The sequence below is a fragment of the Zonotrichia leucophrys genome, chromosome 24 (assembly GCF_028769735.1).
Source record: "Zonotrichia leucophrys gambelii isolate GWCS_2022_RI chromosome 24, RI_Zleu_2.0, whole genome shotgun sequence".
Taxonomy (NCBI): Eukaryota; Metazoa; Chordata; class Aves; order Passeriformes; family Passerellidae; genus Zonotrichia; species Zonotrichia leucophrys.
In genome coordinates, this window is record NC_088193.1 from 5538146 (window position 1) to 5564513 (window position 26368).

Here is a 26368-nt window from a genome sequence, read left to right on the forward strand (position 1 = left end):
AGCGGTGGCGGTGCCGGCGGAGGGCCCGGGCGGTGAGTGCGGCCCGGGGCTCCCGGTGTGCCGCGTTCGGTTCCGCGCTCCCGGCTCCTGCGGGCTGGGTGCTGGTGCTTGGGAAGGGGTCTGGGCGGTGGGGCTTGAGGTATGCGGTGAGGGACCCGTCCCAGTGCGCGGTGAAGGGTCCGTTCAGTCGCGCCGCTGTGGATAGCCGATCACGGGTCCCGGTTTGCTGGGCTCTGTCAGCCCCAGAGGGACTGGGCTTGGCGGGATCCGCGCCTCTCCCCGGTGCCTGGTAAGGGCTCGGCTGTGCCCAGCCCCAGCGCTCGGCGAGGGCCCGGCCTGGGGGGCTCTGCTCGGTCTCAGTGCTTGATGCGGAGCCCGGTGTGGGGGGCCCGGGAGGCAGCGCCGCGGAACCCACTCAGGGTTCCCGGTGTGCGGGACTCTGCGAGCCCCGCTGTCCGCTGAGGATCCCGGTCTGGGCCTTCTGACCCAGCCCAGCGAGGGCTCCGCACCCGCTGGGCTCTGAGCGCCAGTGCCCGCTGAGTTTCGGGGTGGTTGAGCCCCCGATCCCCGCTCGAGCAGCCCAGGCCGGGCCCTGCCGAGCCCGGTGAGGTTCGAGCCGTGCACCCCTCCCCACCGTCCCGGCTGTGACAGCCCCTGCCCGCCCCGCCATGCCTGCCCGCGGTCCCTCGGGGTCCCGCCGGCCGCTGCTGGCCCTGCTGGTGGCCCTGGGCTGGCTGCTGGCGCTGCAGCTGCTGCTGGACCTGCGGGCGCTGGGGCTGCTGTGCGGGGCGCTGGCCGTGCTGGGCGGCTGGCTGGGCCCCCCGGCCCTGCTTCCCCGCGGCCGCCGCCTGCGCCTGGAGCGCTTCGTCAGCTCCCTGCGGGCCCCGGCCGGCAGCCCTGCGGACGAGGTTCGCCTGGAGAAGGAGATCGCCAGCACCGTCCGCAAGGTGGTGCGGGACTTCGTGGCCTCGTGGTACCGCACGGTGAGCAGAGAGCCGGCCTTCGAGGCCGAGGTGGAGAGAGCCATGCTGGGGCTGGCCGCGGAGCTGCGGCGGCGGATGAAGCGGGTGGACCGGCGAGCGCTGGCCCGCCGCCTGCTCCTGCTCTGCGGGCAGCACCTGCAGAGCTTCCTGCGGGCTCGGGACGCCCTGAGGGCCGACCCCAAGGGCGGGCGGACGCTGTGGAAGGAGTACAGCCGGCTGGCAGGGCCGCACCCCGCGCTGCTGAGCCCCGCGGCCGAGGTGCGCTGTGCCCGCGCCGCCGTGGACGCGCTGCTGCGGGCGCTGGTGCCCTGGCCGCACCTGGAGACACGGACGGGACGTTTCGTGGTGGTGGAGCTGGTGGCCTGCAACGTGCTGCTGCCGGCCATCAGGAAGATGTCCGATCCCGACTGGATCAACCTGCTGCTCATTGGGGCGTTTTCCAAGAAGCCCCGGGGTGGGAAGCCCCACCCTGCACCCCCAGTGCCGGATTCCTTGCCTTTCCCGGCGCAGACAGATGCAGCTCCCGCCGGGCTCTCCCCGTCCCCGAGGGCTGCCGAGGGGCTCAGGAGAGAGGCAGGGGCTGCTGGAGAGGAGGGAGAGGAGGCGAGCAGGTCATGCCATGCAGAGGAACCCTTCCTGCGCCCCCAAGCCCTGGGATCCCTCTTCCCCTGTGAGGGTTTGGAGCTGGAATCCCCCGCGCCTGACATGGGGCAGGATGTGGAGCTGCTGGCTCCTTCCCCCGCCGGAGAGCTCCTTGATGAGCCCCATCAGGACCTTCCTGTGCCAGAGGGAGCACCTGCCTCGGAGGATGGCACAGGGGACCTCGACCACGGCCCTGGCCCCAGCTCAGATGCTGGCCTGCTTCCCACCTCTGCTTTGAGCTCCTGCCCTGACATTCAGATCGAGCCAGTGGCTGAGAAGGAGGAGGAAAGCCCAGTTGTCCCCAGGAGGTTCTCCTCACAAAGACCCTCCAGCCTGGGGAGAGATCTGGGCACAACAGAGGGCCCAGCACCGTTTCCCCCAGAGCCTGGGCAGAGCCTGCCCCTGCTGTCATCCTCCCCAACAGCTTCCATGAGCACCTTCAGCTTCGAGCCCCTGAGCAGCCCCGAGGGCCCGGTGGTCATCCAGAACCTGCGGATCACCGGGACCATCACTGCCCGCGAGCACAGCGGGACCGGCTTCCACCCCTACACCCTGTACACCGTCAAGGTAAGGGCTCCTCACCCCTTCCCACATCCCTGCCACTGCCTGGGCTGCTGTTTGCAGTGAGGACTTGCTCTGTGTGGGTCTCCACAATACGTTTTGTCAGTGCCAGTGCCCCCATGAAAATATATTCTCCCTTGTTTCTGCTGTGAGATGTGACCAGAAAGATGGGACTTTTAACCCTCTGTGTTCTCAGAGGTGTATCCATGTCCTCAGTGGCCACACCAGGTGCCAATATTCAAATTTCAGCACTGATTGGTTTGACCACAAACTCCCAAAAAACTCACTTCCTTTTCAAACCAGGACAGTCTGGTAGTGGGGAAATACTGAGCACTGTGACTGTTTGGGATTCCTGTGGGGCTGGTTGAATCTTTTCCTGCTTTTGTTCCATCATGATTGCTTCCTTCCTCTTCAGGGAAGGGTTGACTGAGGAATTGCTGGGTGGGGCCTGAGGGGGGAGCAGGAGTGTTGTAGGATGTGTGAGGATGATGCCTTTGCCTTCCTCCTCAGTATGAGACAGCCCTGGAGGGCGAGGCGGCGGGCAGCCTGCAGCAGGTGGCTTATCACACCGTGAACCGCCGCTACCGCGAGTTCCTCAACCTGCAGACACGGCTGGAGGAGAAGCCGGAGCTCCGCAAGTTCCTGAAAAGTCAGTGCCTGCAGTGGCCCTCTGAGAAAATCCTTCTCCCTCTCTCCCATTCCCTGTTCTCTGCTCCCAGGGCTTCCTGCCCTGCTCGTGCAGCTCTGGATGCTGGGCTGTGTCTCCTGCCCGCATCCTCCAGTGTTCTGTGCAGAGCTGGCTGGAGGAATGATTTATCTCTTCTGGAAGCAAATTCCAGCATTTCAAACCATTCCTCTTCCCATTCCACGACAGTTGGTTTTGCAGTTTTGCACCATAACAGTGCATACAAACACTGGTGTCTGTGTATTACCTTGGGCTGATGCCAGGCTGTGTGTGGGGATAGCCTTAATCATTAGAGCATTCAGGTTTTAATAAAGGCTAAAATCTATATTTAGATTTTAAAATTTTAATTTTTAATCTTGAAAAGTTTTAGATTTTAATTTTTTAAATTAAGGTTACTGTGATTTTGCAGTTTTCTCAAGCTTGCCTGTTGGTCTGTTTCCTTTGTAGACATCAAAGGACCAAAGAAACTGTTCCCTGATCTGCCATTTGGAAACATGGACAGCGATAAAGTGGAAGCCAGGAAAAGTCTGCTGGAATCTTTCCTGAAGGTGAGATGTTTGTGTGCTCCTGTGAGCTAAAAGCAGAGCTCAGGACAGCTTTGTGCAGACAGTGGAGCACACCATGTCTCTTCCACATTACATGATCAGGTTTGGAGCTGGACTCTGAAATGATCTGAATCTCCATCTGTCCTTGCAGCAATTGTGTGCAGTCCCTGAGATTGCAAACAGTGAGGAGGTGCAGGAATTCCTGGCCCTCAACACCGACGCCAGGATCGCCTTTGTCAAGAAGCCCTTCGTTGTCTCCAGGATAGACAAGGTGGGAAAAATGGGGAGCTGCTTACCTGAGCCCTTTCCAGCTGCTCCCAGGGATGCTTCCTAGACTTCAGTGTGTCCTAGGAGCCACAACCCTTTCTTTGGAGCTGAGCTCAGCTTGCCCAGAAACCCATAAAGTGTCAGAGTTTGTGTTAAAGAACCTATTTAATAGAAAATCCAGTGCAAATCTCAAAAATCCTGATGTATGTAAGTAACAGGAATCAATGCAGTAATTAAAGGCAGTAATAATATCCTTGTCTCCAGGATAGACAAGGTGGGAAAAGTGAGGAGCTGCTTACCTGAGCCCTTTCCTGCTGCTCCCAGAGATGCTCCCTAGCCTTCAGTGTTTCCTAGGAGTCAAAACCCTTTCTTTGGAGCTGAGCTCAGCTTGCCCAGAAACCCATAAAGGGTCAGAGTTTGTGTTAAACAACCTATTTAATAGGTTCTTTCCATTTAATAGAAAATCCAGTTCTTTCTATTTAATAGAAAATCCACTGCAAGTCTCAAAACTCCTGATGAGTGTAAGTACCAAGGATCAATGCAGTAATTAAAGGCAGTAATTAAAGTCTGGCTTTGCAGATTGTTGTCAATGCCATCGTGGACACCTTGAAGACAGCGTTCCCCAGGTCAGAGCCCCAGAGCCCCACGGAGGATCTGAGTGAGTCAGAAGTGGATGGGAAATCCCAAACAGACGGGAAGAAAAGCAAGTAAGGGCTCCTTCAGCTTTGCAGAACAAGGGATTAATGCACAAACTGAGCCCATGGTGGGGAAGAACTGACTTGGGGCTTTATGTGTTGGGTAGTAAATTCTGTCACTCTAGCTGAATTTCTTCTTCCCTTGCTGAACACAACTATTTGAGCTGCAGTTTATCTAAAGGGTTTCCCAGCAATGCTCAGGTTTCCACAGAAGGTAGGTTTCTTCCTAAAAGAGCTCTGAGGTGGTGCCATTTGCCAGCAGAGACACTAATGGTCCTGAGGAATTGCATTTTAACCTTAAATATATGCAGGGAGTGATTGCAAAATACAGCTGTAAATTATCCACCTGAAAGTCCCCTCCTGCCTCTCCCTTGTGTTCCATCAGTGGCCTTGCCCAGAAAACATTTAAATAGCTATTTATGAGTAACATTTAAGATTGTTTCATGTATGTTCCTCATCAAATGTTGGTGCTGCTGACAGTGCCCAGTCTCATTGTGATTGTCTCATCAGTGGTTTTTCCCTCACCAAGGAAGGGAAGGTTTCTGTACAAGTATGGCTTTTTCTTTCCAAATAGTGATGTTTTGCTGGAAAAAGCTGCTTTGGACAGAAAGACAGACTCAAAAAGTACAAGTTTGGAACCATTTTGGCTGAAAAGGACATTCCTTAATGATAAACAGGCTATTTTACAATTTGTCCCAAAATCCCAATGTCCTTTCGTATCTTTCTTTTTGTCAATGTTTATAATTAGATTTCACAATCCTGCTGAGTGTATTTCATCTCAGAGGCTTTTCTGAACACTTCCCTGTGTGTGCTGCAGTGCTCACACCTTGCTGACATCTGCCTGCATGTCCCTATCTGCTTCTGTGTAACAGCTCCTTGTGGAATGCTGGAAAACCTTGGCTCAGCTCAGGTGCACGTGAGGAAAATGCTTTACAGCTTTTGTTGTGTGGTTCCACTGCCAGCTCTGAGTTATCCTGGAGGCAGATGCTTTTTATGAACCACTTCAGGTCTAATCAGATTTCTTAGCTTGCATGTGGACAGCAGGAACAGGTCATGGGGCTTGGCTGAGGCTGGAAAACTCACGACTCACAACTTGCAGGGAAAACTGACTGTGCCATGGCTCTGCTTTTCAGGTCCAGGCTGAGGTTCTCCTCCAGTAAAATCACTCCAGTGCTGAGTGTGAGTGAAGCTCATGACAGGATCGTGTACTCCATCAGGGAGGGCAATGCTGTAAGTTCAGCTCCTCTTGTAATCCTTTCACAACCCCAACCACTGCCCTGTTTGGGAATAATCACCATCCACCAGGGCTGTGGCTGCTGCAGCCTTGTTGCCACATGCCAGCTCTTGGCAGAAGGACAATGAGCAGCCCTGGCTGTGCTGTTGGCTACACTTGGGTGCAAACCAGGAGGTGGGAGGCTCCTGGCTCTGTGGCACTAACACACTTTTGTAGGTCTCTGGCACCCTGTCCCTGGCTGCTATGGAATCCTTCATCCAGAAGCAGGAGAAGCTGCTGGAAGCAGTCCCCAGCAAGGCTCCTGAAGGCCAGGGAGGCAGAGAAGCCAAGGAGATCTCTGTGCAGGAAGAAATGGATGGGCTGAGCACAGCAGAGCAGGGAGGACATCCAGACACTGACTCTGGTGAGCTCAGCCCTCTCTCAGTGCTTGAATTTCTCCTCCTTGGTACCACAGCAGCTCCAACATCTGCAGGTTCAGCTTGAAAAGTCTGCAGGACCTGCTCTCCTGAAGGGAAAAGCAAATTAGGTTTTCCAGTGCTGTTTGGTGATTGTTCTGGGCATTGTGGCTGGTGGGAGCAAATTGGGTTTTGGCTCAGTTGTGTCACTGCAGATCTTCACCTTGGTGTGCTCAGCAGTCACTGCACAAAGAGGTTTCTTAAGGACATGCTGCTTAAACTGGTAATGTTCTAAAATCAAGCTCTTACAAACTAAAAATGGGCCAAATCACAGTTTCTTGGTAGTTTCCAGATAGCCTTGATATGTCTATACACTGTAAAAGGACCTCTGAGACTAAGTTCAGATAGATTTGATGGGAGTGGCACAAATGTAATCTCAGTTCAAGGAATGATGTTCCCTTTTCTGCTTCTAGAACCCTCCTCTGAAGGGCTGCCCCAGAACAGTTACAAGATTATCCTAAACACATGCAAAAATATGTTCCCCAATCTTTTTTCTTGGAATAGCTGAGCTGTATCAACTGGAACTTCCCAAAAAACTTCTCTCCAGTGGTTCAAGTTTGGCAAGCTCTGACTGAAAGCACGTGTTTGTGATAGGATAGGCCTGGTGTTCTGAAACCCAGCCTTGTGCTACCAGCTTTGCCTGTCATCTTGGAACACATGTCCCTGGTTCTGGGGAAGCAGGAGTGGAGTTTTGGAGGCCAGGGTTGTGCACAGAGCAGGCCAAGTTAGCTGAACTCTGAGGGAAATGGAATGTCAGTGATCTCAAATGCTCACAGATCTGGGATGCTTCAGGCTGGGCTGGCAGGGTGAGGAAAACAAATGTCTGGATAAAAAAGCAAAGCCATGTCCATATCTGCTCATGGAGGGACTTCTGGGAAGTGGTTGGCCAGCAGCTCTCTGAGGAAGAGGATTTGGATGCTGTGGGAATAAACAGCTTGTGAGGATGCTCCCTGTGTGAGCTCCAGCCTGCTCCAGACTGCACTGGGAATTCTCAGGGGCAAAGCAAGTGGGCAGTAACTTATGCATGGCCCAGAGCAAGAGGTGCCAAGTGCTCTGTCTTTTCCAAGTGAAATCCTGGAATTAATTAGTCCAGCTTTGAGGACCAGGAAGAGCAGAGGAGTGGGGACCACAATCCCTCTTCCCTTTATTTCCCATAGTAAATTTTAAGTGTAAATTGTCTCTGTAGACAGACGGGTTGGAAGATGAGGCATGAGGAGAGCCAGATTAGGAAAAGCTGCTGCACAGGATCTCACCTGGACAGCAGAGCCGAGGCAGCAGCCTCAGGTCGGGGAGGTGGCCTGGGAGTGGCAGTCTGGGGCAGTTTTGTGGCACATCAATGAGCTTGTTCAGCACACCACCTCAGGGCCAAACAGCATGAAAGTAATTCCTTAGCAAATAGAAACTCTTTTTGCTGAAGGCTCTGACATCCCCCTGAGGATCAGAGGGAGGTTTGGTGTCCCAGGTCTGTGACAGCAGAGATATTTGGGTAGATGTGTGGGTTTGTGTTCTAACTGGTAAATCTGGTTTATCCAGATGTGTTTCATCCTGCTCCCTGCCAAGCCTGGGATCTGCCACACGATGGCAGCCCACAGCCACCAACAGAGCCTGGTGCATGGAAAACTGCTGGGAGAAGGGAAAGGCATGGGCAAAAACAGGATGAGAGTCCTCAGCAGTGAACCTCTTCCTGACTACAGTCACCACCTGCTCTGTCACCTGTTTGGGGCACATGGACTGGGATTTGATAATCCCACTGTTTAATTGAGAAGGAGCTGAGCCTTTGGTGCAGCCCTTGGTGGGAGACTGGGGCTGCCTGGATGAGGTGGAAACCAGAGTGGGGAGGGCAGGTCCCAGGCTGGCTGGGCTGCAGCAGGTCATTGTGAGTGGACAAAGGGCCAGGCTGGGGAGAAATGAATGAGTTTGGGATGATGCTTTTCACCAGATTTGCTCTGAGGTGGTTTCTTCATCTGCCCCTCCTCTTCCTCCCGGCAGACTCCGAGACAGCTTTGGCTGACCTGGCCCTGGACGTGCTTCGTCTGGTGCTGGTGGATCACTGGGGCTGGCTGTGCACAGAGAACATCCAGAAGGTTTTCAACGTGCTCTTTGGGACCCTTGTTCAAAGGTAAGGCCAGAGTGAGCAGCCTGGCTGCTCTGTGAGAGGCATTCCCTTTGGAGTCACAGCTGGAGTGGAGCTTGTGCCTGAGTGCAGATAAATGCTGTGTGTGCAACAACCACCAAGGTTCTGTAAATCAGGTGCTCCATGAATGTGGAGTTACCACCTTAGAGATCTGCACCAGGAGCTGTTTTCTTCATGAGCAGCTCTAATGGGCAGCCTCCTGTCCCTTGAAATCAGGGAAAGGGAAGATCCAGCCCTGGGAGTGCGAGTCTTGGCTCGTGCAAGGGCAGCAGTGCCCAGCTCTGGGGCTCTCTGGGGAGGATTGGCCTCCTGCTCTGTGCTGCCCAGGGCTTCAGCTTGTTCCTTCTGCAGAAGTAGAATAAACAGGCCCAGGGAACAGCAACTTGTCAGTGACAGCTCAGAGTGTGGTCTCTGCTCTCACTGCTGCACCCCTCTGCTCTGCCTGTGCCTGGGGCAGGGACCCACACATGGAGCAGGGACAGGCTTCCTTTCCAGCTGGGGTGCACTTGCCAAGCTTTCCTGGGGCCAGGGCCTCTGGGTGGTAAGGCTCCAGGCCAAGACACACAAACAGAGAATTCCTGTTTTTTGGTGTAGGTTGGTGACTATCACTAGCTGAGGATGTGGTTTTTTAGAGTGCAAGGAAAGCCTTCCCTGAAGGGCTTGGGAGAATCTTGGAGCAGTGCTTTTCCCACTCCTGTGCCCTTTCTTCTCCTGCAGGCATCCAGAGCCAGCATCAGAATGTGCAGGGCAGCTCATTATAACAGAGCTGGTAACCTGAGCTGCCCTCAGCAGAGATTGCCAAAGTGCTTTGAGGTCAGGGACTGCTGTCCTTCAGTCCTGGCCTGTTCCTTCAGTGGCAGGAGGTGGGGGCTGCTCCCACTTCTCCAGAATGGGCTTTGGCCTCTTGGGAACAAGCTGCAACCCAATCTGTGTGTGTAAGCACAGAGGTATGAGAGCTTCAAGGGGCACATCATCACCTCCTAATAAGCTGTGTCCTGGTCACCCAGGGAGCCCGCAGCACCCACACGTGGCATTGGCATTTTCCACTAGAGAAGCTGGGATACACACAGCACATCCTGGAGCTGGAGGGTGGAGGAGCTCCCTGGGTTGTGTGGTGGATTAGGGTGAGGAGGAATGTGTTTGTAGCTGCTCCACTTGCACAGGTCAGAGTGAACCCACATGTGCTGCAGGCAGAGCTCTGGCTGGGGGTGATAAGGGGAAGCCCTGGGACTTCTTGGTGTCCCCATCAGTTCAGGGTGCAGCTACAACTTCTTGAGCAAACCCTGTGTCCGTGCTGAAATCCACATGGTGAGGCTGGCTCTGCTCTTGTTCTGGGACAATCAGGAATCCCAGGGGACAGGGGAAAGAGCTGACCTGTCACCAGGATGGTGTTGCACCTGGATTGCTGCAGGGAACATTTTCCTCCCAATTCTGCTGCCTGTAGTTACCTCCACAATGGAGATCTGGGAATGGGGAGCCTTCCTGCAGTTTGCCATTCACCCTGGCCCTGAGGCTTGGACTCATTCCTGGCCCAGGTGGTCACTGCTGTCCTGAGCAGACCAGAAGGTCTCCAGCTCAGACCCGCCTGTCCAGGGACACAGTGTGAATTTGGTTCTATTTCTCTTCCATTTAAATATTTACAACTTGATCACTGCTCAGCCTGGCACTGCCATTCTGGCTGGCACTGTGTCTGGGGACCCTTTACAGGTGGAGAAGGTACCAGAAAATCTTCTGGGAACATCTGCAATTCAAGGCATTGATGCTCCTGCCTCTGAGAACAGGCAGACAAACATGAGACAGCAGATGGATTTGGGTTGTGTCTTCAACCATTGCTGGTCACAAAGTATGAGTGGGCATCACCCCTTCAGGAGATTAGATCCTTCCAGTTCCTGCCAGTGGCTGGGTGAGGTGGTAGGGGATGTAAAGGAGGTGCCCTGGCTGTGTTTGGAGGGGCTGCTGCTGGACACTCCTCTGCCAGCTTGTATTTGGAAGGTAGGTGCTGCTCCTGCTGCCCTCTTGCAGCTGCCAGATGAGAATTCTGCTCTGGCATGAGACACTGGGTGCAGAGTGACAGAAATGAGCACAAACCAACAAAACTCCCACCAAGAATGAGATCCAGCTTCTCCCAGGAGCCAGTCCCCCTTTCTTGGAGAACTTCCTGCCTTGGGCTGACAGTGCTCAAGATGATTCAGATTGATTCAGTGTGCTCACAGATGATTGCTGTGAGCACACTGTTACTGGTGGTGGGGCTGCCTGACCTGCTCCATTCCTTGTTCTGTGCAAGGAACATCCCAGCACTGCTCCATTCCCTGTTCTGTGCAAGGAGCATCCCAGCACTGCTCCATTCCCTGTTCTGTGCAAGGAACATCCCAGCACTGCTTCATTCCCTGTTCTGTGCAAGGGACATCCCAGCACTGCTCCATTCCTTGTTCTGTGCAAGGAACATCCCAGCACACTGCTCCATTCCTTGTTCTGTGCAAGGAGCATCCTAACCTGCTCCATTCCCTGTTCTGTGCAAGGACCATCCCAGCACTCTGCTCCTTCCCCTGCTCCTCAGCAGGGCTGGCTGGAGCCAGGCCCATCAGTCTCCCTGCCTGTCAGGCCGGTGGCAGTGGGACAGGAAGGCTCCATGACCGAAAAAGGGATTGTTGAGGAAAGGGCGGCCGCGTGTGCGAGCCGGGTCTGCACTGAGCCCGTCCCATTATGTAACAGGGAGTGAGCCTTTTTTGGAGCTGAAAGGAGAGGAGGATGGAGGGGCTGGGAGTGGGAATGACCCTGGGGCCGAGGATTGCTTCCAGCAGCCTCTCAGCGTGCTGGGGCCGTGCCTGTAAACAAACCCCAAACCCTCTGTCCCCTCCCGCCTCTGTCCGGCTCCGCTTCCCTCCTGCCCTGCAGGGATCAGCTCCTCTTCCTTCCCCTGGGAGCTGCAGCAGCAACCTGCTGGCACAGGGGAGGAGGTGGGGCTGTTCTGAGCTCCAGTGGAAGCATTTGGAGAATCTGGGTGCTTTTTAGAGCCTTGTGAGTCAATGAGGTGTTAAAAATACGCAGCAAACACGCGAACCACGAATGCTGTGACCCCACACCCTGCTGGGACCCCACACCCTGCTGGGACCCCCACCCTGCCCTCAGTTGTCCCCAGTGTCCACAGTCGGTCTGTCAGCCCTCAGAGCTGGCACAGTGCTGATTGCTGACCCACACCCCAGTGTCCCATGGGCTCAGAGGATTGTCAGTGCCCTGCAGAGCTGGGCACAGTGCTGGGACCAGGGTGACAGCCACCACCTCTGCTTTCCAAAGGGGAGTTCCCAGCACCCCAAGGATGGACCTGGGAGGATTTGAGGGGCAGATGCTGGTCTGTAAGCTTTTCCTGGCTCCTTCTCATGCAGCAAAACAGCAAGCCATGGCCACAAAGCACTGAGTGGGGGAAGGTGTCTCAGCACACCCCGGCTGTCTGTGCCCTGGAACCTGAGCAGGGCTGGGCACAGAGTCTGTGCCAGGCTCGGAAGTGCCTGTGCCTGAAAGGAGCATGTGGAACTACTCAGGCAGCTTTGCTGGTGTCATGTTCCACTGAGCAGGAGTTAAAATAAATGCAAATCATCCCTGCCTTACCCACGAGCTCAGCACTGCTTGGCTTGCTGTGTGCTTTGGGTCATTCCCGTGCTCCTCCATGTCCCCTCATCCCTTGGCCAAACTGGAAGATTTGAGGAGGTGACATTCCAGCCTCTGTGAGCTGTAGGTGGAGAGGCAGAGATGCTTTGAGACTGGCTGCAGGTGGCCATCGTGCCTTTGAGAACTGGTTCTTGCAAGTTCATGCTGTCACCTTGGTGTTGGGCTCTGCTGGTGTCAGGCTGAGTGTCACAGGCACTTGTAACTCAAGGAGGTCTGGAGCTTCAGAGAGCTCCTGCCTGGTGCTTTGTTCTGATTTTCTCTTTGGTTTTCTTTGATCTCTGTGCCAACAGAACTGGCACAAAGACCCTTGGCAGCCACCTTGATCCTCTTGACTGGAAAGTGCCACCAGCAGAGAGTGATGCCTGCCCCTCTTCAGTGTCCCTGAGTAAACCTGGAGCAGCCAAGCAGCCCTGGGAGCACAGTGCCCATGGGCAGGGAGTTCTGCCAGCCCTGGGGCCATGGAGGGGCCATGTCTGACAGCTGAGACTGCTCCTGCTTCCCTTTGGCTTCCTGGCTGGCAGATACCACTGCAGCCTCAGGCAGTGCCTGAGTTCTGCTGGCAGGAATGCAATATCAGTGCAGCTGGAGCATCTGAATCCACTCATTCTCCTGGTTTGTTACCTGGGGAGTGGATTTGGGCATGTTTGATGAGGATCTTTGCAGCTGCACACAGAGGGGCTGTGCTGGCAGGCCCAGCTATGTGGCAGCAAAGTCTCCCTGTCCCTAAAAACAATCCTAAAAGCAGCACCAGAGTTGGGAATTAGGGAACCAACATCAGGGCATCTTGCTCCTCATTTCTGGGTTTGGCTGTTTGTGTTGAAGCCGTGAGGAGCAGCAGGAACTGCAGCCTGTGGTATGTCAGTAAAAGTGATTTCAGGACTCTCTGTGTCTTGGTGTGTATATGCAAAGTAAATAAAATCAGCTTGGAAATGGGCCTCGATTCAGTTGTCTCCAAGCACCTGGAAATTTTGGATCTGGCTTTGAATCTCTGTCCCAAACAAAATTTTTTTCCCCTCTTCTAGAAGCAGCATTCTTCCAAAAACAGCCACTAGAATGAAGCCAGCACTCCATGCTTTGATAATAATTGCAACATTATTCTAACTGATTCTGTTTGCCAGCTTTTTTCCTGGATTTAAAAAAGCTCAACAACTTCCTATTTCAAATAGAACAAAGAAGAAAAGGATTGAGTGGAAGTCATGTCTCCCTGTTGGTTTTAGTTTTCCCTGGTTTTAGAAGGGTTAATAGTGGGTTTATGTATTTTGATTCTGAAGTGGGCTAATGAAGCAATTGTTCCAAGCAGGGTCTGGCTGAGACAGCCTGGCCTCTCCCTGGGGCACCACTGAGAGCTTAATTGGCTCAATAAATACTTGAAGAAGATGTTATCAAAAGCCAGGATGCTTTGTGAAAAATCAAGGGGGTTTGGGGATGATTATTTTAATCACATACCTTTCCCCCCCTTCCCTGAGCCCCAGGGCATCTCAGGAAGATCCAGGCTGGGAAAAGCAATGGTTCATTCCCTGCAGGGTGAAACCATTGCAGCCCTGTGAGTTTCCATGATTTCTTCATGCAGCAGGTGTGTTTTGAGGGAGCAACACATGAAATGGCACAGAAATCCCAGCTCCAAGGGGTGCTTTCCTCCCTGCAGGGGTGAATGATTGCCTGCAGAAGAGAATGATTTCTTTTCCTTCCTCTCTGCCCCACAGTAAGATGTCCTGCACACCCACATCTCCCAGAGTTTCTGCAGGTAGGAAAGGTGGGAAGCCAGCCAGGTCCAGGATGGGTTGCTTACAACTCTAAACCTTCTCAAGGCACCAGCAGAGGAACATTTCAAGAAGGAGAATTTGTACAGGATTTAAAAGGCCTCAGGATGCTTCATGTCCTTTCATTTATGGAGGTATTTTTTCCTTTTTTTTCCTGTCTCCTTCCTCAGCACAGGGTTTACCCATGGCCTGGACAAGTGTGAGGTTGCTTTGAAGGTGCTGAGTTGAGCATGCTGCACATTTCTGCTGTGTGGAGAAGTGGATTTAGGTTCAGGTAGCAGGTGCTGAAAGCTGAGCCTCAGGGCAAAAATTCTCCATTTGTATTTTTCAGTTCTTGCTGTGCTCACTGCAGCTGCTGCTTCATTTTCACAAGGTTTCCTCAGAAAGGTTTTGCAGTCAAAGCACTGCAGTATTCCTCCTCTTGAACCCTTGAGTTAAGGATAATCTTGTGCATTATCTGAGGAGGAATCTGGGGAACAAGAGCTGGTAAGGCAGGGATGGTCTGGTGATTTAAGCACCAGACTTTCTTAATTTCAGAGTCATGCTTGAATGCCTCGTGTTTTCCAGATGTTGATTTTTTTTCTTCAATCCTTTTCACTACGTTGGTCCCAGAGGGCTTTTTGAGCTTCTGGATCTCCACACTGTATTCCTTAGGGCAGGGGTTCTGTTCTGGGGTGGGCAGCACTCAGGGGTGAGCTGGACATGCTATTTCATGTATATCTGTAGAACTGTTTGTATTTATGCAGCTAAAGCAGAGCTTTGTTCTCCTCTTTGTCATCTTTGTCATCTTCTAGCCTGGCCTTCAGCTTGTGTTTATCTAAATCCTTAAAACCCCTGGGTTTGAGGAAATCACAATTGCTATTGTTTCAGGTTTCAATTACAGTCAGTGTATTTCACTTGACTGTTCCTTAGCTGAGGTGATCTCAGTTTTTATCCTCACCTTGATGGACAAAAAGAGCAGGTGGGTGTAAATCTGCAGACTATTACATCTCTTTGTTCATTCTTAGTACATCTTTGATGTCCAGACTAAGCAAATCCAGCCTGGCCTTGCTGAGCTGAGCTCTCTGGATGGTCCAGTTAAGTGAGAGGCTCCAGCCAGGTAAAACCAAGCCCATTTACCTGTTCCTGACTCTCAGCCTGCCTTTCCTCCCTCCTAGGAGCCCAAGGAATGCCAAGGTTTTCACCCCTAGCCCTTATTTTTCATTCCCAGGCCCTTCTTATCCTAATGGACCTCTTCAGCTGACCTTGGAGTTCCAGCTTGAACCGTGACATTAATTTGGCTCTTTTTTAGCAGCCATTTCATTCCTCCAGCAGCAGCTATTTCAAACAGAGGTGCCTTACAGCATGGGCAAGGTATGTCCCTGCAGATTATCTGCCAGGCCTCAGTAGCCTTTGCAGTCTGGCTCTTTGCATTGGGCACTATCAAAGCATTCTGAGCCCAGCAGGTCACTTTATCTATTTCTGAAGTGTAAGAAGATGGTTTTGTGATGGGTTTATTTTTTTCTTTCTTATTAAGGCTATTTCTTCATGAAATAGCAGAATGAAAATAGTAACTCATCAGCCATCCAAAAATAAAAAAAAATAAGAGAGGTCTATTTATGTTTCTTGGTGGATTTATTTCTACCTGAGAGCAGTGTGTGAGTGCTTTCAATGTGGCACTGAATCTCAAATGCTTAGGCCTTTAATAGCACAAAAAATCATCTGTGACCTGCTGGTGAAGGTCAGCTTTGAACCAGCAGATATCTGGAGTTCCTGAGGGGTTAATCCCAATCCTGGTGCAGCAAGTCTGCCTGATGGAAAGGTCAATTTGCCATTTTCTGGGGTTTACTCAGGTAGGAATTTTCAATAAAATTGGTGTGACTCTCTCTGAGTTGCAACTACAGGTGTGGGAGTTGAGGGGACATTTTTGGGATGTCCTGTGCAGGGCCAGCAGTTGGACTTGACTTTCCTTGTGGGTCCCTTCCAATTCAGGATATTCTGTGAATTAATTTTCTCCTCACAGTTTAAATGCTGGTGCAGCTCTGTGTGTGTTGGAATGAGATGTGATTCCCCAAAATGGGTGCTGATGGTTGCCTGTGGTTGAGAGGAGGGAAGGAAACTCTTCATGACAGCTCACTGTGTGCTGAGATTTTCTTTTGAAGCCTCAGCTGTTCTCCCAGAGTGGATTTAGAGCCACATGGACCAGTCTTGACAGTTCTCCTCTGTTAGAGTCTGAAATGTAAAGAACTCTCAGAACTTTGGGCCTCTAAGCCAAAGCTTGGAATTAAACACAAGATTTGATTTGAGACCTTGGAAAAGGCTTCCAAACTTAAGTGATAGAAGCAAGAATGTGGATTTATAGCTTAAAACAAAGGCACATTAAATTAAGTAGAAGAAAGTTTAGAGTTTTAGAGTTTAAAATATAAAAATAAAAGCAGTTACAAAGGTAAACAAGGAGTTCAGAATGCAGTGCTGTAGGTTTGTGTGTCATAACATGATTAGCTAAGAAAGCTTACACTGTAGCATGAGTCCATAAGATGGAATATTTAAAGATTGAGTCAAAAACATAAATATCCTTGTTAGCAGTGTTTTATTAGTCAATAAATCCTTAAAAGGTCTTGTAACTAAAGGTCTTGTGACCTTCTGAACCATACAGTGAAGATGTGAGCCAAACTCACCCTTCCTGCCTATGTAGAAGATAAGAAAAGGAACAACATCATCAAAACCAATTCAGAAATGCCATCTCTAACTCATTCAAAACTCCTTCCAAATCCCCACTCTCCTCTTCCCAGTGCTTTGGAATGGCTCCACTGGCAGAAGGGAGCCCAGAGCAGAGGTGCTTTGGTCTGTGTTCCATTTGCACCTGCCTTTGCTTTCTCCTTCTTTCTTCTCCCATTTCTTGACTTTTCCTTGTAAACTTTGTGGGTTTGGGTGCTCCTTCCCCAGTTCTCTGAGCACCATGGAACAAGTTGGCCTCTAATAGGAGCTTGTGTGGAGCTGTGCAGGACCCATGGAGCCATTCCCAGATGCTGCCCTCTGCCTCTCAAAGTTGCCAACTCAGGGAGGAAAATCCATCCCTGGTGTTCCACAACTCTGGGAATCCAGACCTGCACACACTCATCTGCTCCCAGTATGTGCAGATCACATTTAGATTGTGAGATCACATTTAGAGGTGTTACTTAGAGGCCTTGTTGCCTAATTCTGGTGTTTTTAGGGACATACAGGAGGTTGGTTGTGTGGGGCCTTCCAGCATTTGTCAGTTCTCAGCTTGCTCTTGAGCTGTCTGGAAATGTGTGCTGTTCTCTGTAGGTTCAACTTTCTCTCTGTTCACTGTTTGCCTGATTTTTTTGCTATTTTAGGAACTCTAAGGAAAAAAAAAGCTTGTTCTTTGCTTTCTGCAACCTTTTAAAGGCTGGAAAGTGGCTGTTGCTGTAATGAGTTTGGAGTCAGTGTTCAGTCTGATCCCCCTTGGTGCAGGGTTGACTCTGCAGCTCTGTCCCCAAGTCTCTGAACTTCTGTTGCTTGTCAGATGTTTTCTCAGCTAGGAGAGCGGGTTGTGTAAGAAACCATGTTAATGAAAAACCCTGTTAATGAAAATCTGTGTTAATGAAAACTCTTGCCCCTAGAGAAGTCACAGTTTAACACTTTAATTTGCTTGGGAATAGCCGGAGGGTTTACCATGATCCAGAGTGTTAAAATCTGCTGATGGCTGGAGATTAAAACTCTTTTAATTGTATTTCCAACATGGCTTTTCCCAGGCAGGACCGGGATGTGACAGTTTGTCCTCTAAGACAGTGGGAGGTTGGTACCTCTGGCTTTATCTTGCAGCAGCATCCATACTCCATGTCCATGGCAATGCTGAGTATGAAGGATGTGCTTCCCATTTCCTGGGAGCACTGGGAACATCACCTGTGTCCCTTGCTCTGAGACATTCCAGGCCTTACCACTGCACTGAGATCCTTTTCAGGTTTTTTAATGTCCTTTGCTTTCCAGCTGGCATTTCCTAGGTGTGCATCTGTCCTAGGGTGATGTTATGATGCTTGTATCCCCTGTTCTGTTTATGCTGGATGTTATTCTGTGCCTTCAAGACTGGCTCTGAAGACCAAAGCTTTATTTTGTTTTGTTATCAGCCTGCTCACTCCCTCAGTGGTCAGCAGGACACAGAGACAGGGTAGTACATAGTGCAGCTTTTGCTTTTTGCTCTTGCTCCTGCTTTGCTCTTGCTCTTGCTCCTGCTCATTAGTTAGTTTAGCTAAGCAGTCTGAATTTTCCCTGGACTGCTTTTCTTTCCCTTTCTTGGAACCATTTGAACCTGCTCTGGACTGGGACCTGGGAACACCGAGAGTTTGCACCTTGTGGCTGCAGCAGCCATTCCCAGTGCCTGAGGGACTGATAACAGAGTGAGCACCCCCAAGAGAGACTTTCTGAATTTGTCATCTTTTTCAGAGCAGTGACAGAGTGGTGTCACCTGGTATCGTTCATTTTGTGTGCTGGGGGATGCTGTGCCTGTTAAATAAACAGATTCTTCACACTTCTCTCCAAGGAATCCTTCCCAAACTGGTTGGGCACAGGGGCCAAGTGGGTTTGCTTTCTGGAGCACCCCCTTTGGAGGTTTTCTCCCAAATTTGCCTTAAACCAGGACAGCATCCCTCAAGAATCACTGTTTACACCTCATTCCCTGCTCACTCCTCAGCCCTGTCCCACATGATGCCAACCTGCTTCCTTTGGGTGTTGCTGTTCCCCAGTGCCCAGCTGTGTGGGGAAGGACACCCTTGGCCCGAGTGCCTCTCCCAGGAAGAATGCAGACAGTCTGGCAGAGTGCAGGTTAAATAAAGTTTGCCTTGGCAGGGCTCTTGGCTGTGCTGGGAGCTGCCGGGGCGTAGTGGTGACGGAATTGCAAGCACGAACAGCAGCTGCCAAGAGGAACGGCTCTCCTGGCCCTGCTGGCTGCCTCCTGTCCTCTGGGAATCTTGAAGAACTGGCACAATCACAAACCTCTTCCCTACCCCAGTGCTGTGCTGACACTCCCAGCTTTGCTCCATGGCCAGTGAGGCCACAGCACCAGCAGTGCAGCACCCTGAGCCCGGCTGAACCTTCCTGTGGGGTTCGTCCACAGCCTCTCTGTTGTAGACATCTTTTAGGAAAAATCCTTTCCTTAGGATGTTTTTTTCTCCTGAGAAGCTGAGAGGCCTCAGAAACAAAATGTAAACAATGATTATCTGCTTCTGTGAAATGCAGCAGGTGCATCTGTGATTGGTCTCATGTGGTTGTTTCTAATTAATGACCAATCACAGTCAGCTGGCTTGGACAAGGAGTCTGAGACAAAGCCTTTGTTCTGATTCTTTCCTATTCTATTCTTAGCCAGCCTTCTGATGAAATCCTTTCTTCTATTCTTTTAGTATAGTTTTAATATAATATATATTATAAAATAATAAATCAGCCTTCTGAAACATGGAGTCAACATTCTCATCTCTTCCCTCAGCCTGAGACCCCTGTGAACACTGTCACACCTCTGCTCATGCTGAGGGCAAAGATTTTAGGCAGATCAAGTTGTGACTGATGGCTGTGCCTTGTGCTGTGACTAGGAAGTGATTTCACATCTGTCCATCCATATGTTTGATTTAGAAACTGTGCCTGGCCAGCCCTTGGGTGGTGGGGACACATCATCCAGTGCGGCTGCAAACCCCTCCAAGCCCTTCTTGGGAGCTGGAATTTGGGGATTTGCAGGTGGTTACACAGAAAGGGCACAGTCCTGCCCCAGCAGGAGGGACCATCAGCAGTTCTGTTGGATTTTGGATGGGAACAGAAAAAATCTTGGCTGTGAGAGTGTGGTGACCCTGGAGAAGCTGTGGCTGCCCCTTCCTTGGAAGTGTCCAAGGCCAGGTTGGATGGGGCTTGGAGCAACTTGGTCTAGTAGAAGGTGTCCCTGCCCAGGCTTTAATGAGATGAGCTTTAAGGTCCTAAAATCAAACCTTTGGGGATTCTGTTATCTCATTGCTTGCCATCAGTGGATGAAGCAGGACTGGACAGCAGGGCAGCATGGACAGCAGGATGAGAGGGGGGTGAAGCATCAGGATATTCATGCCTTGTCATCCTTGGAGTGTGTTTTGGTCTCCAGCAAAGACATCCTTGGCTGTCTCGGTAGCAGAGGGAGTGATGAGAGGCTGCCAGCACAGGGCTCATGTCCTTCCAGTCCTTCCTGGGGTTGTTTGAAGTTCAACACCAGTTCCTCCAGCTCTCTCTCAGATTGTGCTTGGAGATAACTGAGGAGCTTCAGGCCAGTCATATCCCTGAGCTGGGCTTCCTTTAGTCACCAGTGATTCATTTGGGTCCCTGGGATTAGCAGGGTGATGGGGCTTTTAACAACCTTTGCTTGTCAGAAACACAGGGAACATATCCCACTTTTGGTGCATGGAAAACTCAGCTAATTAATACTTGTGGAAATCTTTGGTGTACAGAGATAAAAACTGCACGTTAACAAACCCAAAGAAGCTGATTTAACCCTCTTGATGGGTGGAAATATCCCAACTGGGCTCCAAGCTGGACTTTTCCTGACCTTTGTCCTTCTCCCTGTTCTGCAGGTGGCTGGAGGTGCAGATGGTCACCCTGACCTGCACCCAGCGCTGGGTCCAGTACCTCCAGTTGCTGCAGGAATCCATCTGGCCTGGAGGAGTCCTACCAGCAGTGCCTAAACCCCCCAGGACAGAGGAGCAGAAGAAGGCAACAGCAGAGCAGGCCCTGCAGAGCCTGATGGGGATCTTGCCCAGTAAGTGTGTCCCAGAGACTTGTCAGCTGCCCTGGGACAGGAAAGCAGCTGGGGAACACTCCAGTGCACTGGAATCTCTGGAAATGTGGTTAAATACAGAGATGGAGGCTGCTCGTGCCAAGGCACTGGGAAACCTTCATGACCCTTGAGGTTTGATGGTTTCCTGCAAGCAAAACCCAGAGTTTTCCAGTTCTGGATAGTTTGTGTAAGGGTTTGGGAGGCAGCCCAGCTCAGAGGGAAAGGATGTGAGTCCAGGCCATGATTCAGTGCTCAGTTCTGAGCCACCTCACCAGGCAGGGCTCAGGACAGCTCTGCTCCCACCTGCTGCCAGAGGGTCCCATGGTGAGCAAAGCCACCATGCAAAGCCTGTGGCTTTTGCACTGACTGAAATCCCAAGCCCAGCTGCACTGGATTTCCCTCTCTTGAAGTTTGACACGGGGACCTTTGGCATTAAAGCAGCTGCTGCCTAATCCTTGTGAGTGCAGGCTGAACTTTTAACTCCTTCATTAGTGTAAAGGGCCCTCACTGTCCTTTGGGAATGAAAAAGCACTGCTGGTATGTGCCCTTCCAGCCAGGAATGCTTTCCTGGCACTCCCTGCTCTCCCAGCCCCAGAGCACCATCATGAGCTTTGATTCAGCACCCACCAGGAGAAGGCTGACCTGTGGAAATATTCACTGCCTAAACCTTGTCTCCAACACTTCCAGATGTGATCCAAGAAATCCTTGGGACTAGTAAGTGTCAGATGAGCTGGAACCTGGTGCTGGAGTCACTCAGCCAGCCTGTGATCAACAGGTATGTGACTGTGGTGGGCTCTGAGCCTGTGATAAACAGGTTTGTGATTGTGTTCTTCACCCTGGTGGGCTCTGAGAGCTGTGCCCAGGGTTTTGCCAGTGCTGCTTGGCACCAAACACCCAGTTTATTATTCCAGGACTTGCAATATCAGGGGGCATCTGCATATCTGGCTGCAGGTTATTAAGCCAGTCATGTTAATGATGTTGTTTGGCCTGCTTAGTTAGTGGATGTCAGGGAAGTCAGACAGATCCTGGTTTAGTTTGGTTCTGGAGGAGCTGCAGGTCTGTGTAAGGGGTGTTTCTGTCTATTCCCAGTGCTGTGAGTCTGGAAGGGAAGGGTTTGGTGATGGACAACAGAGAAATGAGGGTCAGACTGGACATCAGGAGATATTTCTTCACTGAAAAGGTTGTTACACATTAAAAGGGCTGCCCAGGGTGGTGTTGGAGTCTCCATCTTCTGAGGGTCCAGGGAACAACAGGATGTGGCACTCAGTGCTCTGGGCTGCTTGACAAGGTGGGGATTGATGATCTCAGGGGTCTTTTGTGTCTTCAGGGATCCTGTGATCCTGTGAAACACATGTTTTGCTCCACAAGATGCATTTCTGTTTCCTTTGCTGCTCAGCAACTGTAACACCCACTGGTTTGGGGGAGGTGAAAAGAAACTGAACCACCTCTGGAAACATTTCTCTGGGGACCTGATATTGTTCCTCTCTCCCCTGGAGCACTGGAACACTCTTTCCTTGTGCTGAGCTTTGCCTCCCACGCCCTGCCCAGCCTAAGCTTTGTGTTTTTTCCATTCCAGGCACCTGGTGTTCTGCCTCCTGGACATTCTGCTGGAGTTCTTGGTTCTGAAGGGCTCCAGCCAGGAGCCTGAGGCTGCAGCTGCCACACCATGTGCCTGCAGTGGCACAGACAAAGGTGTCCCAGCACTTTAACCAGGCCTGGTGGCCCAGCAGTGGAGGAGAGAAGCAACCACAGGCATGGAGTGTTGGATTTTCATCCTTTACTGAACGTGCCTGGGAGCTTCCTGTAAGGAATTTCTCCAGCCAGTGCTAAGTGAAGCTGCTTCCAGGCTTCTCTGTGTCAGCTGGGTGGTGGATCAAACCCAGAGGTGCTGTGCAGCATCTGTTCCATTGCTGACCTGATGGGGAGCCTGGAATGAACCAGCCTGACCAGCTGGAGAAGGAACCACAGACCCTTCTGAACATCTTTAACATCTACAGGAGATCTGCTTTTGTGGCTCCAGGGCCCACCTGGCACTGAGAGAGTTGGTGTGCTGGCATCTGCTGCTGAATGTTTCTGCAGGACAGGGGAGGGTGCAGGGCTGTCCCTGCTGTCTGAGCAGCCTGCCCTGCACCAGCTGTGTCCCCAGAAGGAAGATGGGGAGAGGATGGAGTGTGGAGAAGTCCTGGAGTGTGGAGATGTCCTGAAGTTCAGCATCCAACTGCCCAAACACGTGGGAGGGGAGAGCAGGGCCAGAGGTGCTGCCCTGCCTTAGGGACAGAGATCAGCTGCTTCTCCCTGCTCTGGTTCTCAGTAGGTGCAGGCAGGTGTGATCCTGGCAGAGACTCCCCCAGGCTAGGGAGGAGTGCTGGCTTTGCTGGACTTCAGGACTCGTTTCTGTTGTGCTTTCTGAGTCACCTTTTAGTCCCTGGGACAGTCACCTGGAAGGCACAGGCCAAAGGAGCTGAGCCATGTGGGACACAGTAAATCAGCTCCTACACAAACCTGGCTGTCACAGGAAGCTCTGGGAGAGGAATGAGGACCTTGAGCCCAGGGGAATCCTGGATGTGTGTCAGGGACAGGCGGTGGGTTAGAGCTGAGAGCACTGCCTGAGCTCTGCTGTCCATGCCTGGGTCACTGGGCTCTGCTCTGCTGTCCCTGCTGCTGCCACAGGGCTCTGGAAAGCTGCTCAGGTCATGGAGCAGGGATTTGGAGCTGCTTCTCCAGCTTGTCCAAGACTTGAGTGGCTTTGTGAGCACTTAATGTTCTCAGCAGTCAGGTTCTAGGAGTACTGAGGGACTCAGAGTGTGCAGCCACAGCCCAGCTTGCTGACCAGTTTGCTGACCAGTTTGCTGACCAGCTGTGCTGTATTTTCTGGGAGAAGCACAGACTGAGCAGTGCTGCTCTGGGCTGGTGAAGGTTCTCTGCAGATCTGAGGAGGCTCCACACAGGAGCCATGCAGGATCCCAGGTGTGTCTCTGCTGCAGGACCAGGTGGTTTCATCCTACAGAACATGGAATTCCAGGCTGGAAGAGATTGCTGCAGTTTTTTGGAGCTGGATGCTCCATGGCATGTTTGGAGAGAAGGCAGTGTAACTCCAGCATGTCTGTCCTGCTCTTCCAAAGGAGCTGTTTAATTATGGATACACAACAGTGTGAGCTGCTCTGGGCTTCTGTTGTGTGAAAATACAGGGAGGGATCATTTTGCTGCAAGCAAACAGATTTTTAGGGAGCTCTGAGGACATCCCAAGACCAGGCAGAATCCAGTGTCATGAAGCAAATCAGTTCTGCATCACCACTGGAGCCAGTTCTCTTCAGAGATGGTAGCTTGGCCACCTGCTTGGAGAAGAAGGGAGGTGTGAGTTAAGTGGTTTAAGAGAAGATGAGGTGGAGAATGCTTTGGGATAACCCCAAATGGCCAAACAGGAGTTTGAGAAACAGGACTCAGATAAACCCTTAAATATCTGCTTGTATTTCACTGCCAGGCTCTGTTTCCCTCCTTTTCCTCCTGCTTCCATTTCCACCCCAGCTGTCAGGAGGGGCACAGGGCACCCTGAGCCAGGGCTGATGCAGCAGAGCCCTGGTGGCTTCCCAGATGTTCCTGCTGTTCCTGTTTGCTGTTGCTTCCCAATGAATTTTGTGGCTTTGGAGCTCCAGGACTGAGGTCTGTCATTAATTAGGGAGAGTACTGAGAGGCTTTGCTGAAGAGGATGATGGAGTACAAATTATCCACTGCCAGCTCCAGTTAGGGCAAAAGTCTGAAACAGTCCCTGCACACACTGGATGTGGCACTGGGAGGATGAGCTGACACTTGTCCTTTGCCAGGAAGCCCAAATTCTCCCAGCTTTTAACCCCCATCTCTGAAATGATGCAAATGACTGAATATTCAGTCCTCCAGATGGAAATAATCTGTGATTTCTGCCAGCTTGGGAGCTTTGGGTGCTTTGCTGGGCTGGTGCAGCAATGATTTGGGGTTCTCCCAGCAGCCCCAAATCATTCCACTCCCTCTGTGTTAAGATACAAAGAGCTGGGACAGAGAGACAGAAAGGGGATTTATTTATGTGCACTCACAAGGCAGAGTGAGGAACTGCAAAATGTTGTTTTACCCTGCAGAACTCCCTTTTTTGTCTCAGATATGAGGGGTTGGATCCCTTTCTCCTGGCTGGGCTTCAAATTCCCATTTGTGCAGCCCTGCAGCTGAGTTGAAGTGCCCAGGAGCAAAGAGCCCCTCTCTGCATCATGTTGTCAAGGACTAAAACCAATCCAATAAAAAGCTCAGCTTTTTTATCTACTGAGAGTTCTTTGCCTCACTGTGATTTTGGGATTAAATTGAGCACAATGGTGGCAGATACAAACTGCTGCATTCAGGTGGGCTGAAAGTTTATTTCCATTGGACTAAGACTAGAAAAACTGCTCTGGTAAAACAAACAAGCTTAAGCTTGCTCAGTGTGTCATATTCCCAGCAAGCTCCTTTTTTCTGCAGGAATTTGTAGAAGGAATTTGCAGAAGGAATTTGTGGAAGGCTCCAGCACCTCTCTAAAGGGTGGGTGGTGAGAGCAGCCAGATTTGACCTCAAGAAGGAGTTGCAGCTTTGTGTCACGTTAGGTCAAGAGCAGCACCTGCCTCAGGTGGGTGCTCAGCTCTCCTTCTCCAGGTCCTTCAGCCCTGTGTGATCTCCCTCCAGCCCAGCACTTGCTGATTTGTGAAGTGTTCCCCTTCCCACTGCCTTAGTTTCCCACAGCTGACTGGAATCTTCCTGGAAGCAGGGATGTGAATGACTGAGTGCAGTGGTGGAGAGCTCCAAGGCACCACTCTTAAGCTAAATAATTATTAAATTGTATTTTTAGGGGAAAAAAGCCCCACCATGCACTGACTCCCTGTCCCATTTCCTGTACTCAACCCTTTGTATCAGCTGTTTGTGGTGCTGTTGGAGTCTCTGTGGAATTCTGCTGGCTGGAAAAACCCATTTAATTGTTAAATGGGGAGCAAACCTCCACTCCCATGTACTTGTGTGCAATAAGACTTTATTTCAAACTTACTTCTCTGTCAGAGTTTAAAATCTGCTTTTGGTTGTGACGGTGTTCACAGGGATCTCAGGTTGAGGGAAGAGATGAGGATCTGACTCCATGTTTCAGAAGGCTTGATTTATTATTTTATGATATATATTACATTAAAACTGTACTAAAAGAATAGAAGAAGATTTCATCAGAAGGCTGGCTAAGAATAGAAAAAGAAGGAATGATAACAAAGGTTTGTGGCTCAGGCTCTCTGTCTGAGCCAGCTGACTGTGATTGGCCATTAATTAGAAACAATCACATGAGACCAATCACAGATGCACCTGTTGCATTCCACAGCAGCAGATAATCATTGTTTACATTTTGTTCCTGAGGCTTCCCAGCTCCTCAGGAGGAAAAATCCTAAGGAAAGGATTTGTCATAAAAGATGTCTGCGACATTTGGTAGAGAAGAACAAGTGGGGAGGAGGCTGGGGCGAGTGGGAAGGGGTGGATGTGACTCCCAGGTGTCACAAAATGCATGGCCAGGGCAGGGGACAGTGGGGCTGGGACAGTTTTTCTCTCCTGGCACACAGAGGGACTGCTCAGACATGGGAGAGACCAAAGTCCTTAAAGCTTGGCCAGGAATCAGAACAATTTCCCACCCATGAGCATTGCTGCTTTCTCCCTGAAACTCCTCAATTTGGGCTCTCCAGGGAGTCTAAAACCAGGGAAGCAATGTGGATTACTTACTTTCTTCTGGCAATCAGGAAAGACTCCCCTAGAAGCAGGGATCTCAAACCCATCTCCACACCCCCTGGGCAGCTCTGCTTAGGAAGTTTTCTTTGCTGTCAGTGCTGGAGCAGGAAAGCTGCTAAGCTGTAAGGAAATAGGGAATGTCTGAAAACGAGGAATTCCACATGAAATTTGTAATATTATGTCAAATGAAAGAAAAAAAAGAGGAAATAAGAAAAACCTGATACAATGAG

General features: G+C 51.2%; 1 protein-coding gene across 1 annotated transcript; it reads left to right on the forward strand.

Annotated features, from left to right (window-relative positions):
- On the forward strand, window positions 1-26368 carry SNX19 (sorting nexin 19). The gene is made up of 11 exons (XM_064731946.1): window positions 1-2192; window positions 2697-2835; window positions 3319-3419; window positions 3568-3687; window positions 4263-4390; window positions 5512-5608; window positions 5829-6015; window positions 8057-8186; window positions 20188-20372; window positions 21078-21165; window positions 21967-26368. The coding sequence occupies exons 1-11, from the start codon at window positions 669-671 to the stop codon at window positions 22097-22099; spliced, it is 2832 nt and encodes a 943-aa protein (XP_064588016.1). The 5' UTR covers window positions 1-668; the 3' UTR covers window positions 22100-26368.

What these genes read in the sequence shown, in the direction of transcription:
- SNX19 (XM_064731946.1), top strand. Translation starts at nt 669, where the DNA reads ATGCCTGCCCGCGGTCCCTCGGGGTCCCGCCGGCCGCTGCTGGCCCTG. An exon ending in TGCTGGAATCTTTCCTGAAG is followed by an intron (nt 3,420 to 3,567) that starts GTGAGATGTTTG and finishes CTGTCCTTGCAG; the next exon opens with CAATTGTGTGCAGTCCCTGA. An exon ending in ACATCCAGACACTGACTCTG is followed by an intron (nt 6,016 to 8,056) that starts GTGAGCTCAGCC and finishes TCCTCCCGGCAG; the next exon opens with ACTCCGAGACAGCTTTGGCT.